General features: G+C 37.8%; 1 protein-coding gene across 1 annotated transcript; it reads right to left on the bottom strand.

The window, feature by feature from the left end:
- Positions 1-14,583: 14,583 nt before the first annotated feature.
- LOC142628795 (uncharacterized) lies at positions 14,584-15,060 on the bottom strand. The gene has a single exon (XM_075802834.1). It carries the CDS (start codon positions 15,058-15,060, stop codon positions 14,584-14,586), a length of 477 nt encoding a protein of 158 aa, XP_075658949.1.
- Between the last annotated feature and the right edge of the window lie 208 nt (positions 15,061-15,268).

The following is a 15,268-nucleotide window of genomic DNA, read 5'->3' as shown; positions in this document are numbered from 1 at the left end:
AACAAAGTCCATTTGTATATAAAGCAATTTGAATTCCCTAAAAAATAACTAAGTACTAGCATAAATGATGTCTATGGATGATGTTATGTACAAAGTTCTTTATTGTCTATGGACGATGTTATGTACAAAGTTTTTTATTGTATATAAAGTAGTTTGAATTTTCTAACTTAAGTGTTGATGTTTCTGTGAAACTAACGTCCATAGAAAATTAAAAATGTCCAAAATCTCTGGACACAGAGATGTATCGTCATGAGCCATCCTTAGTCAAGGAAAAGGCAAATTGTCATGAAACCTAAGGCAATAACATATGTACAAAGGGAAGGAACAAACCTCCCTGTACACTTGTCCAAAAATAAAGGGCGAAGAAAAGCATGTATGCAATACATAATTTATATGGACTACACGTCCAAACCACTAAGTAATCCAAACCATGGACGAAAAGAAAAATAGCCAAGCAAAATTCCAAAAATAAGTCTAAGGACAAGGAAAATATTCAGCTATTCCAAGAGGAGTGGATGTCGCCAAGGGGTCCACCTTCTGTTTCTTATTGCCTCGATGATTAGGAAGGTTCCCCGTGTCCACTCTTTTGGACACTGTCTTCTTCCTCTCCCAAGAAGCTAGAGGAACGAGCTTCACAGTGGATGAGGCTGAAGGACAAGACTGATTAATAGCCTCCTCCTCAATCTCATCTCTAGCAACGCCTTTCCCTTTTTTTTTCCCTTCATGGTTGCCATTCCTAATTTTTTTTTTTTAAGAATTTGGATGACTTAAATAGTTAAGATACATTAAAAAAAGAAGAAGAGAAAGTTTATGTCTTTGGGTGGTGAGCTCGTAGGCAAGTGCTTCTTCGAAGGGTTTAGGTCTAAGTCCCCAACTCGCTAGACGGTGAAGTGTCACCAAGCAGTTAAACTTCCGGTCCACAAAGAACGAGCTCACTGGACGTAGTCTAGATAGAATTTGGACAAAGTAGGTCGTCTCACAGTTGAAAAAGAGAAGGCAAAAAATTGAGTTAGACAAATATGATGAAGAGAAGTAATACAAGATTTAGAAAATGACATACCCTCTGGACGAAGATGACCCATTTCACCAGTGTTGGGAGGAAAAAGGTCCTACCTACTTCAATAGGGTTTCTTAAGATGAAGAAGAACTTCGTCTTCCACCTCCTATCAGACGAAGGAAGGGACTTAACCAACCTATAGTTGGAACCCCTGTTAAAAAACTGATAAAATCCCAAGGATTGGCTAATCTCAGAAGGCTTATAACAGTTCCTTCTCTGAGAGGACGGTTCCCATTAAAAACCTCCCCCACAACACCTGCATAGATATAATAAGACTCCATGCATTAGGTGATAAGCTAGTTTATGCCTATACTTAACCTATGAAGAATCTCCATAGCAAGGGCATTGAGAGGCAACCTAAGTTCCCCTAGTAAGTAAGCCTTATATACGTCGGATAGCTAGACGAGGATTCAGATCCTCCGGGATCTGATACTAACTCCTAATGGACTAAGCTTTTTCTAGTTTATCTTTGAAGGAATACCTACAACATAGCAATACAAGATATCCTCCTCCTCACTTGAAGATGGGATGGATGTTGGGACACTGGTGTCAGAGAAGGAAATATAAGAAATGTGAGAGGGTAGGAGAGGTATTCTCCTATTTATAGCCAACAAGATGGGACACTAAAGTGACACAAACCAATTAAAATGTGCCACGTGAAAAAATTCCTGAGAAACGAAGCGACATGACCCAGAGGCCTACAAGATTAAGCCACGTGTCAACATCCTTGGCACACCCCTCGAATAATCCTTTAAATGAACAATTATTACTCGAAGAGAAAACGATGACATGGACGACACAAGGACAAGGGGGCAATAGATGGGGGCTCAAGTTAAAAGCTTTGTCCATGGTGGTCGTCCATAATCAGACCACGTTCAGAATGCTTTGTGGGGAAAGAAACCTGGGGGGGAGCATTACAGGTGGGAATATAACCTGTTCATAGGTAACAAAGTCGTCCAAGTCCAAGATAGTCGTCCATGACCCAAGGGCATGGACGACTAGAGGACACTCAGTGAATTCTAAAAGAACTTTTCAAAAACATTCCATATAATCATACCATAATGTATTGTTCTTGAAACGTGGATAGGATTCCCCATAATTTGCTCCACGTACTCCATCTTTCCCATTTTCTCCATTTAACTCCACACATCTCCCATGATGGTAGTTGATCCGAATAAGTAGACCTACTTCCAACTCTTTATAAAAGGAACAAGTCCTATTCACCTAAGGTAAGTTCAACCATTCATTATTTCCCATCCTTGTGTCCTAGGGTGCTTGGCTCGGTTACACCGGTCATCCTTGGCAGTTCTTTCTTTCTTTTCAGGACCTACAACCATCACCATAGCCCGAAACATTCCAGTCTACTGATTTTCGTGCATCATCATTTGGTAATTTGATTTTTTAGAATTTTAGTTGGATGGATTTTTTAGAGATTTGATAATTAATTGTTGCAATAATGGTTTATTCTTTTTACGGAACATTTAGTTAAGCTCTACTCCATTTTTTAGAAGATAGTGCCTTAAAATTACAAGTTTCAATTTACTTTTATATGATTAAGCTAAATTTAGTACTGTATGATAAGTTATTTATCTAAATCATTGTTATGAGTTTGAGTCGTGTTAGTTTTGGTATCAGAGCATAGGTTTAAGATTTTGTAGATTTATAGATTCAATTTTTAGGACTGCTTAGAACAATAGTGTAATCTTTGACAGAAAATTGTTTTATTAGATTGACTTCTTACTCCTAATCAGTGTGCTCATGTATTATGTGATTCTGGTTATACACATTTCTTCCACTCATATAGTTTTTCCTAGAGGTTAAGAATCATACCAAATGTTAAGGACATATTTTATGTAATTGGCTAATTCTTTGACAAAATGCACTTTACTTGTAATTGGGTAGATTTAGGATGGGTTTAGTACTTTAAGAAACATGTTTTTCAAGCCAAGTATTATAGCCATGAAGATTGGACCAAGAAACAAGTGAAGAAAAACTGTTCATTAAAGTTAGATAGATTCTCGACAGCTGCCGACAGATAATATCTATCGAGGATTAATGAATCTCAACAAATAACTCGATAGATTTATCTATCGATGTCTCGACAGATATCTCAACAGTTGTATCTATCGAGATTTACGAAATCAGAATTTCTAGATCTAATTTTCAGCCCATGCAGACATGTATGTGTAGGGTTTCTTTTCTCATAACCCTAGATATATATATATATATATATATATATATATATATATATATATATATATATATATATAAGGCTTATTTTAAAGGCCGTCACATAAGAGAATACGAGGAGAACATATGCAAAAAGTGACCGAGTGCTATTCTTTCTGAAAGAAGCTATTGCGTCTTTGTCCCTTAGGGTTTTGTAACCAAGTGCTTCTTGATCTTCATTGTTGATGAAGTGAAGAAGTTTGCAGCCAACATCTTCTTCAAGTTGGTGAGTTAGTCACGTACTAGGAGCCGTGTATCATTGGTTAGTCACGTACTAGGATCCGTGCAAAAGGGTGGGATTCACATATTGAAGAGTTCAGAGGTTCTGAAGTGGTAGAAGGTTTCTGCTGTAAGTTCATCCACAAGGATTGTTAAGTCTAGGGACAAAGGTTTTGTACTAGATCTGAAACTTCTCTTTACTATAATGAATTTTTTTTCGTGAAGGTTTCCCCCTAGGTTTTTTACTGTGAAACTAGTTTATTTCATTGATTTTCCTAGGTCATCATATCTTGTCTTATTTATTTTACCGCTGTGTATGATATTGACATGATATTAATGTTAGTTTGTTTTAACAAGGTTTATTCATAATCAATCTAATTAACAACTTGGGTTTAAAACTTGATAATTCTATCAACCGGGATCTAAATTTCCCAACACCAAAGATGTTAACTATATGCTGTTACACATTTTGGACAACCACTATATATAGCTAGAGTGTACAAGTTTTGATATGTTTTAATCTCTAGAAGAGAATTAGATGTATAACTTGTGTTGCTAAATATGTATAACTTTGATGTAATATTAGAAATGGATTGGTTATCTACTTTTTATGTTTTTATTGATTGTTTTGGAGAGAAAGTGGTGTTTAGAATTCCTGGGGAACCAAAATTCTTCTTTAAGGGAGATCATATAGTGGAACCACCCTCACAGTTATGCAGGAAAAGTTGTTCAGGAAGGGTTGTATAAAGTTCCTTGCTTGTGTGTCGAAGAGAGAGAAAAAAGAATTGAAAGTTGAAGACATTCTAGTCGCGTAAGAGTTTATAGATGTTTTCTTAGAGGACTTTCCTAGATTACCCCCCCCCCCCCAGAGGGACATTGATTTTACGATTAACTTAGTCCCAAGTACTGGCCCGATTTCCAAAGAACCATATAGAATGGCCTATGCAGAGCTCAAAGAGTCGAAGGAGCAACTGCAAGACTTATTTGATAAAGGCATTATTCATCCTAATCCTCCCCCTAGCGGCTTTTTAGTATTTTTTGTTAAGAAGAAAGAAGGTAGTATACGATTATGCATTAATTATAGAATGGTTGAATAATGTAATCATAAGAAATAAGTAGCATTTGTCATGAATTGTTGATTCATTTGATCAACTTTGAGGCACTTGGGTCTTCTTTAAATTTATATGAGTCTGGGTTGTCATCAATTAAGGATTAAGGACATATTGAAAACAACCTTTTAGATTGGGTATGGTTGCTATGAATCCTTTTTATTTTTATTTTTTATATACAAGATAGAATTTCTACTCTAGCCTAATCTAAGTGTATAAGTGTCTAAAACTCCCTCTTGGAGACTTGATGATTAAAGCTCCAGCTGTATTTATGAATTTGATAAATATGGTGCTTCTATGAATATGATGGAATTACTATGGACCATGTGCATAAAAACATCTAGAGCGTTCATTAGATCAAAATGCATCACTAAAAATTCATAATGATCATACCTAGTCTAAAAAGTTGGCTTTGGTAAGTCCTCCTTAATCCTTAGCTGACGCTAACCTGATCCTAAGTAAATTTTGGAGAAGACTTGAACGCCTTAAAGTTGATCAATGAATCATTAATTTGTGACAAAGGGTACTTATTTCTTATGGTTACCTTATTCAACTTTTTGTGATTAATGCATAACCACATACTACCATCCTTCTTTTTAACAAACAATACAAGAGAGCCCAAAGGGGACGCATTAGGCCAAATAAAGCCTTTATCAAGTAAGTCTTGTAGTTGCTCCTCCAACTCTTTGAGCGTTTTAGGGGCCATTCTAAATGGTGCTTTGGAAATTGGGCCAGACTAAGAACTAAATCAATGGTAAACTCAATCCCCCTCTTAGGGGTAATCCATGTACATCCTCTAGGCAAACATTTGGAAACTCTTTTACGACTAGAATGTCTTTAACTTTCAATTTTGTTTTCTCACCCTTCGATACACAAGCAAAGAACCTTATACAACCCTTCCTAAGCAACTTTTCATGTAGATATAGTTGACACTAGTGAGGGAGGGTGGTTCCACCAGATGATGTGCCATAAAGAAGAATTTGGGTTCCCCAGGAATTCTAAACACCACTCTCTGTCCAAAACATTCAATGGAAGCATGAAAAGTAGACGACCAATCCATTCCTAATATTACATTAAAGTCATACATATTTAGCAACACATATTGTACATCTAATTCTCTTTTAAAGATTAAAACATATCCGAACTTGTACACTCTAACCTTATATAGTGGCTGTCCAAAATGTGTAACAACACATAGTCAACAATAAAGTGTCTTGGTATGATTTTTAACCTCTGGACAAAATTATATGAGAGGAAACATAATACATGAGCATGCTAATTAGGAGTAACAAGTTAATCTAACACCAAAGATTACACTTTTGTTCCAAGAACTTTTCAGGAGTGAATCTATAAGTCTATAGAATCTAAAACCTATGTTCTAATACCGCAATTGTCACGACTTAAACTCATAACAAAGGTTTAGATACATGACCTATCATAAGTAACTAAATTTTGTTTGAAAGCACAAATAGTGTGTAAAACACTAATGAATGTTTAAACCCCCAATTTCAAAATAACCAAAGCAAACTTATATTCAAACAATATATGTGCGGAATATGAAATATAAGCAATACCTATATAGGCAAACTACTTTAACACATAATTAATCACAAATACAGCAACAATTAATAGTTAAAGAGTAAGGGAAGAGAGATGTAAACACAAGGATAATACCGGCATGTGTTATCGAAGAGGAAATCGAAGAATTCTGCGAAAAACCTCTCCGCCGCCCTTTAAACGGTAAATGATCCACTAGAAAATCAGTTGGGATACATGAATAGCAATAGACCCTCCAAGCCAAATCTACCCTATGCATCTAAGCCCTCCAAGCTTCTTGCTCTAACAGGGTTAAGCCTAACCTTGTCTTCTCTAGCTTACTGGATCCCACGTTAAGCCCATATTGCATCCGCCATCCTTGGCATCTTCCAATGCTTCCCAAAGCTCCAAAAACACTCTCAACACTTTGAATGGGTGTGGGTAGTGTTTGGGTGCAAATCTCCTCTCAATGGGTATAACAATGGGAAATGGATGAATAAGAGACTACAAAGATTTCTCTCTAAGAATGAGTATCTCTCTCTAATAAGGTGGGTGTGTTGTAGAAACCTCTCTTAGGGTTTTTCTCTCAATAGGCTCCTTACACATTTCGTGGGTATAAGGGTATTTATAGTAAGGTATGAAATGAAATGTGAAAAGTCAGTTTTCAGCAAAACAGGGTGTTTTGGCAAATTACTCGCGACTAGGATGAGTCACGAGTTTTAGTTGCCAAGTAACAGAAAGGCCAGACTGTACTTTTTGTCTTGTAGTGATCCAGCTGTCTTGGCCCTTTAACTTCCCATATGCTTCACATATGTGCTGGATTCTGGCGGGTGGCCAATCGCGAGTCAGTTGTGAGCTCCAGTCGCGAGTTGCCTCCTTGATGCACACACTCTTGATCATTTCTTCACACATAACCCTTACATGATTCCCACCTAAATACAGGGTTTCTAAATGCTGAAATACAAGCAAATTTGGCATGAAATAAAGCTGACACATGGTTGAATAAATTCAACCTTACATAGTTTAAACACATGATAATAAATTGAAACCTGTAATTTTAAGGTACTATCTTCTGAAAATGGAGAAGAGCTTAAATGTTTCATTAGAAGAGTAAACCATCATTGCACAATTAATTATCAAATTCTTAAAAAATCATCAAACTAAAAATTTGAGAAATCAAATTACCAAATAAAAACTCAAATAGTCTTGTTGATGCCTCGTAGTGGTTTGACAAACCATCACGGCAACGCTCGCGCGAGTGCTTAAAAGAGTGTCGTTCATGCCTAGGAGCTTTGAAGGGTGTTGTGGAGGAGGGTTGTACCTTTGGTGTGTGACTGGAAAATAAGTCAATTTTAATCGATTTACAAAAGTTAAGTGAAGTCGCTACTAATCATTGGGTTTCTCTAAGGTGTGATTGGTCACCTGACTCTATTTGCTTTTATTACTGATCCTAGGCTAAGAAAAATGTTGTTTTTCCTAATCTAATATGGATGGATAAGAAATCTTGATTCTTGAGTTTGGAAGTTTGGTTATGTATGGGGAAGGTGTTAGGCACCCCACAATGCCTATCCGTAGACCCTCAAGGTTTAGCAAGTAATAAAAGGACAAGTATAATATAACAAGTAAATTGCAATCAAGTAAACATGATGTGAAACATATGAGCAACTTGATCATACACCAAAACAGTCATATAGAAATGACTACAATGATCACATAGTAAAGGAAATGATCATTCGAACATGCATTCAATGAAGCACAATAGCGAAAGGATGTATGCATGTCCAACACACAACCAATGCAAGAACACTAAAGCACGAATCATTTAGGTTTGAATTGCATCAAGGATACAAGATCCAACAAGGGCATAAGTGTACTAAAGAAAATGCAAAAACATTACTATAAAGCAAACAATAAAACAAACATAAAGAAAAACAAACAAAACAAAGTTTTCTTATTAACATAATGTATTCTCCCCCTTGGTATACGCATCTCCCCTATGGAATATCTCTCCCCCTTCAAATGTGCACGAGAAATATAATTTTTCCCCCTAAGAATGTGCACAAAAGTCATATAGAAATGACAAAACTCTCTGATATAGTACTCTAGAGTATACTCTCCCCCTTGTTGACACGAATAGACAAAGGGTCAAGGAGAAATGAGGACAAGAGATGAAAGTATGAACAAGGATAATGATGCATGAAGGGTACAACATGAATGAGAAAATGAAGCTCAAATAAAAGACAAAATAAAATGCTACAAAGCATAAAGTAAACATGACATGCTAGGATGAGGCAACGAGGTATAGACCAATGCATGACAAGGGTAGCAAAGGTGTGTGCAAGATGTGGCTATGTGCAATGCATGACCAAAGTATGGAAAATGCACATGTGGGGCAAGGTATGTTAAATACACAACCAATGAACCAGACATGTTCCTAATGAGGAAACATGAGAAACCCCAAAGTTTGGTACTCATAAACAAGTGAGAAAATGTCTAAGAGCCATTTTATTAAACACCTAGCATGCACACTATGAACAACAATGTGAACCATTGCATGAACATCATGAAATCCACCCTTAATACATGTTCCTTTTACCACAAGGGGCCAACATCCTAAGCAAATCTTTAAAAGAAACAAATCCCATACACAAAGTTTGACAAAAATTAAGTTTTCCCAACCCTTATTATGAAAATCCCAATCAAGAGCACAAAAACTCTCTAAAACATAATTTAAGGACCAAAATCAATGAAAAAGAGTTTAGAATTACCTTAGAGATGTTAATGGAATAAAAAACCTTTCAATTTGGTTGAGTTTTGATGTAAAAATATTGAAAGAGGGGTTTTAGAGAGGATGAGAGAAGTTTAAAACAAGTTTCCCACGAAAAGCTCTTCAAAAAGTTGATTCTGGGCATTTTGGCGACTGGCGAGTCGCGAACCATTTTGTGTAAACTTGTGACTGAAGCCTTGAAAACTCGCGACTCGTGAGTGAGTCGCCAAATGAGTAGCCAAAACTCGCTACTTGCGAATGAGTGGCCAAAACAAGTAGCGAAAAATTCTAACACCTGTTTTTCAACACAAACGTGCTTAAAACAATGAAAAAACACAGTAAGCAATAAACATGAACACAAAGAGTGATAAAAATCACTTCCAAATACATATGAAATGATCAAAAATCTTTTTAGTTTGATCAAACATGTAATTGAGCACACATACAACACATTTAATCAAGTACAATCGAACAAATGAATAAGACATTCATTGAACATTAGGCATGTGTGTTGTGTGTGTGTATCAAATGTAGAATAATCCTTAGTCTAGAGTGAAGCTTCAATGATTAATTCAATCAAGTCATACACAACTTGTATTAAGTCAAGTAAACTATCTCAATTATAGAAATGAACATATATGACCTCCCACAAGAAAATGATTACATATCTTTGAAACTTTTCATTTGACTTCTTACAATTCATAACATTTGATCTTTTTGATCTTTACATCTCTTTTTAAGATCGATGCTTGGAATTTTTTATTTTTCAATTTGATGAACAAGTCTTTGGCTTTTGGCACCATACATTTTAAATACATGTCGCACACCAACATCATGGAGATGTGTCTTACAAGCGGTCACATCTAAACAAGCCACAAGAGGGACGGATGTAACCACACTAGCAAGTGGCCTCGAAGACCGACAAGCACAAGCCTACGGAGGGTAAAAAGCATGGAAAAGCCTAGATCTAGAAAGACAAACATGGATATAAAGCATAAAAGCAAACAAGAACACACATGCATTAAAGAAATGATCTAAACCCTTTGATATAGGCCTAAGTGTATGAATGTAGGCGTAGACCACAAGATCTAGATCTACACCCTACTTAAAGGGGCCAAAAACACAAGAAAGAGATATAACAAGAGATAAAAAGGCTTTAGAAGTACATAGCATAGCGACCAACATGTAGATCTAGACACATGAACATGGCACAGAGTACAAAGATATAGATCTAAGCATAAGCATGGCAAAGAGCATATAAGCATGTAGATCTAGGCATAAACATGGCAAAAAAGCACCTAGGCATATGGATCTAAGCACAAACATAGTGTTTAGGCATATCTTAGCCCAAGAAGGTTAGGCCAACATCATCAAAGCGATACAACATTATTGAAAGCAAGAAGACATGCTAGAAAAGGTATAAAACATGCTAGGAAGCAAGATAAAGCAAATATATAACATGGAAAGCAATAAAACATGTTATGAAGAAAGATAAAGCAAATGATGTAAATTGTAGCTAAAAAGCTACATTTACACCCTTAGAACCTCATATCCAAGGTCCAAAGACCAAGGAGAGGAAAAAGAGTACAACACTACCTCTTGATTGTTGAGAAAAGAGAGGAATCAAAGGTTTTTAGATGTGTTTATAAGAGAATTTAAAAAGGAAAAGAAGGAGAATTTGTCCAAAAAATGCTCCAAAATTGCCCAAAATAATTTATTATTATTATTATTTTTTAATCTTAGGGGGGTCTAGGGGTCTTTATAATGAAATTTGGCCTTTTGGCTTCCAAAGGCCACTAAGTGGCTGCCAGTTAAGGTTGGCAGCCATTTAGTGGCCATTGGGTCCAATGTTGACATCAATAATCCTAGTTTCTTCCCTGGTTTAAATTTGGATGCATATTTGAAGGCCTTACAGAATTCCGATTGAGCTGATCTTGGTGTCCTTGGAAAGCTCTAGATATCCAGTTTCCAAAAAAAAAAATTAAGAAATTGAAATTACAACAATTGGAAGTTATGGCCTCGAGAAGCAAACAACAGGGTTTGCATGAATATTCGTTAGAAAGGGAATTCAATAGTCTTCACAATGATGCTAGTCTCAACCCGTTACGATGGTCAAATCAAAATTATGGATTTTGGTGTCCTCGAGAGTCAACCTCGAGTCAAACTTGATGAAAATCATAGAGTGGCTCAGGTTTGATGTAGAACCATGAAAAGTGTTGTTTTAGGATGATTTTGACCAACTTTGACATTCGGTCAAATTTAGGGTCGAATAGGGGCATTTTAGTTAATTTGACTTGAAATGGCATTTTAAGTGCTTTGATACCCGAACGGGTTGCGCTACATCAATCTAGATGTTTCTGTGGCCCCACAGAAGAAAGTTAATATTTTTAGAATTTTTATGGTTTGGCATGCAGATCGAGGGTGGACAAAATACGGTATCTACAACTTTCCCTTCTTTATCTAAAATCTTGATTGCAATGAGAGATGTTGGATAAAGAACGTAATTTCACATTTTGTTGCCCCGAAATTGCGTGTGATAACTACTATTCATGGGCCAAGACTAGTCTTCACCTAGTGAAGGTTGAGTTGTTGCAGTTGGTCAAAGAGAGAATTTCTTTTGGATTGGCTCCTTGGTATTGGGAAGAAATCCCCCCCCCCCTTTTTGGTCAATGGTCAATCGATCAGTGTTGACCTAGTCAACACTAACCGATGGCCACTATATGTGCGTTGGGCAGACCTAGTGGCCACTAAAGGGGTGCTGGGCTTCCTAGGCCGTATAGTGGCCTTTAAATGGGCCCCAAAGCCCCATTTAGGCTATTCTGACTTCATTTCTTTGAATTCTCACTTCTAAAAATTTCTTTGGAGCGAGTTGCGATCTGGCGGGTCCAGCTTTCAACTTTAGTTTGTAGCTTCAGCCTTCTGTTTTGCACTTAAGGTTAGTGTCTATTTCCTCTCTCTTTATTTTTCTACAAATACGCTAGTCACAAAGCAACTAGAAAAGCATGCTAGCATTTATTTTATTTTTGGTATTTTTGCATATATGTTTTTTTTTATCATTTATACCATGATAATGTTGGAAATTTATTTTTTTTGTTCACTTGCTTAGGCAGTTATGTAGAAATGAGCAAACTTGCATGCTTTCACATGTACATACATGTAGGCACAAATTTGGGCATTCATAGATGTGTGTGTGTGTGTGTGTGTGTGTGTGTGTGAATTGCATACATGTATAATTATGTTTATAGGCACCTGTCCTTGCGAGAACAACTTAATTTTTAGGCAGCATAGACGGACATGCACATGCTGGATGTTATGAAAACCAAAAACAACGAATTAAGGAGAAAATGCTAGGAAAACATGAGAGGTTATGTAGGAAGATCGGAGATTTTGGGATATTGGGAACATGAGGATAAAGTAATTTTGAATGAGAGTAGTTTTGGAAAACATAGGATTAAACGGTTGTTGCTGAATCTGAATCTCGATGAGACGAAATGGTCACTGCTGAATCTGAATCTCGAAAAGATGGATTGGATTAAACGGTCACTGTTGAATCTGAATCTTGATGAGACTAAACGATCATTGCCTAATTTGAATCGTGATGAGACTAAACGGTCACTGCTGAATCTGAATCTTGAACAGGTGGATAGGATTAAATGGTTGCTGCCAATTCTGAATCCCAATGATGCTAAATAATCGCTACCGAATCTGAATCTCGAAGTGGAGGATAGGATTAAATGGTTGTTGTTGAATTTGAATCCCGATGAGACTAAACAGTAGATGCCGAATCTGAATCTCGAAGAGGTGGATAGGATTAAATGTTCACTGCCAAATCTGGATCCCGATAAGACTAAACGGTCGCTGCCAAATGTGAATCTCGAAGAGGTGGATAGGATTAAATGGTTGCTACCGAATTTGAATCCCGATGACACTAAATGGTCACTGCCGAATTTGAATCTCAAAAAGGTGGATAGGATTAAACGGTCGCTGCATAATCTTAATCCCAAGAGAAGCATTTTGAAAACCTTGGTATTTTGAGATAAAAGAGGTAGGATTAAACGGTCACTGCCGAATCTGAATCCCAAGAGAGGCATTTTGAAAACCCTGATATTTTGAGATGAAAGAGGTAGAATTAAACGGTCGTTGTCGAATTTGAATCCCAAGAGAGGCATTTTGAAAACTCTTATATTTTGAGAAAACATGACATTTTGGTATGATCATGCATGATATATGTTAGGTAGTAGGGTTAGACATACTTACCTATTTGTTTGCATTGCCATCTGATTTTGGCTTACTGATTATTTTTGAATTTTTTTTTTCAAATTATGTCTTGGTGGCTTAGGTCTAGTGGAGATTGTGGGAAGGCTCTCGTTATTGCTTCATCTTGAGGGGATTCGTCTGGTAGTGATGACGACACCATTTCGACAGGTAGCGTGAACCCTCTAGAGGTGTTTTGATCGAGGAGGTGATGATATTGCACCCTCTAGGGCATGCACATAGCACATAGCACATCGCACTAGGAGCCGATGTTTAGTGGAGACGGTCAGTGCCTTTTCTCAGTCCCATACTAGTTTGGGTGGAGGCTCTTCACAGTTTCCTTAGACCGAGGAGGGAGCAAGCCCAGGGGGCGACGAGCTTGGAGATGAGCTCATGTTTGACGGGGATGTTGATTTGGAGGCTGATAATGCAGTCGGGCCAGGCCCTAGCACCCCTAAGTGCACCAGTTGTAGACTAAGCTTTCCACCTTGTCAGATCGGATCGAAGGCCTATACTGGAGAGATAGATGATGGTATCAAGGACACGCATCTGCAACATGATTTGAAGAGGCATCCTTCTACTCAAGCACGAAAGGGTCAGGTATGCTCTTATTTCCCTTCCATTTGTCGGTTCTGTGTGTGTGTATATATATATATATATATTATGTGTCCTAACAGACAGCTTTTCTTTGATCTTGAACATATGGTGCTGATAGAGTCCGTGGCTGAGGGGTGTGGTCTTTGTTTTCCCTCCGCTTGTTCCATGCCTTTACTACTGTGTGCTATCGTGCCTTCTTGATGGAGTAGGGGTTTGAGGCTTGGGCTAGTTGAGGCTTTGGTGCAATAGATACTGAGACAAACACTTTTCACCTAAGCTATTGGGGGTATGCAATCCTTTCCCTTGATTGGATGGCCATCTTGGGCCTTAGATTTGGAGGAGAGTCGGTTCCAACTGAGTTTGTGAGCTTTGCGGTGGTGTGAGCTTTTGGGCATCCCTTACCCTCTATCTAGGATGACCAGAGGGTACTTTAGGCCTACTGAGGAGCCTCGGATCCGCATGTGGTGGTTGGAGATGAACATACCTTGGGCGGTGGAGCTGGACGTTCTCGCTCTCAGGAGGTTCTTCTTCTACTTTATCGATCGTTGCCTGTTGGGCAACAAGTCGGTGTTGACTTGTAGGCTACTGGCGGCCATGAGAGTGGTGTTCATGATAGGGCTTATGATTGGAGATCCCTTTCCTATCGAGCTTTATTGCCTATTTGAGGCAGGCGTCATGCCAGGGCTTCAGGAGCCTTGAGGGTTGTGGGCAAATTCTTGTAGCACCTCCTGTCATGATCTTTTTGATAATAAAAGGCTCAGACTATCTCAGCTTCATCTTTCCTTTCGGATCAAAAGTTTCATCTCTAAGCACTTTTAGAACCAAGTCCCCTTCTTTAAGTTTCTAGGTCTCACCTTTTTGTTAAATGCTTTAGCAATCCTCTTTTGGTATCCTTGTGCATGGTATTGTGCTCTAGCTCTCTTCTCGTCTATCAAGGCCAATTGCTCATATCTTTGTTTCATCCAATCTTCCTCTAGGACCTTGGTTTCCGCTAGTACTCTTAAAGATTGTATCTCTACCTCAATGGGAAGTATCGCTTCACTACCATAGACTAAATAGTAGGGGGTTGCCCTAGTTAATGCACGGATAGAAGTTCTGTAACCCCATAAGGCAAATGGGAGCTTCTCGGCCCAATCTTTGTATGTTACTACCATCTTGGTTAGGATGTTCTTGATGTTCTTAGTAGTTGCTTTGACGGTCCCATTAGTTCGTGGTATATGGTGAAGACTTGTGATGCTCAATGTCGTAGAGTTCCATGATTGTTCTAACCTCTCCCTCAAAGTGTAAACCATTGTCAGAGATAATCACTTGGGGTACCCCATATCGACAAATGATGTTATTATCTATGAATCAAGCCACATGCTTGGCTTTTAACATGGAGTAGAAGACCGCTTCCACCCACTTAGTGAAATAGTCAATTGCCACTAGGATGTATTTGTGTCCATTTGAGGCTTTAGGGGCTATTCTTCTAATCACATCTATGCCCCAGACTGAAAAAGG

The sequence above is a fragment of the Castanea sativa genome, chromosome 3 (assembly GCF_040712315.1).
Source record: "Castanea sativa cultivar Marrone di Chiusa Pesio chromosome 3, ASM4071231v1".
Taxonomy (NCBI): domain Eukaryota; kingdom Viridiplantae; phylum Streptophyta; class Magnoliopsida; order Fagales; family Fagaceae; genus Castanea; species Castanea sativa.
Note: the sequence above shows the minus strand (reverse complement) of the source record. Positions and strands in the feature narration are given on the sequence as shown.

Bases quoted from the DNA above. Each gene is read 5' to 3' on its own strand.
- LOC142628795 (XM_075802834.1), bottom strand. From the start codon at position 15,060: ATGGTTTACACTTTGAGGGAGAGGTTAGAACAATCATGGAACTCTACG.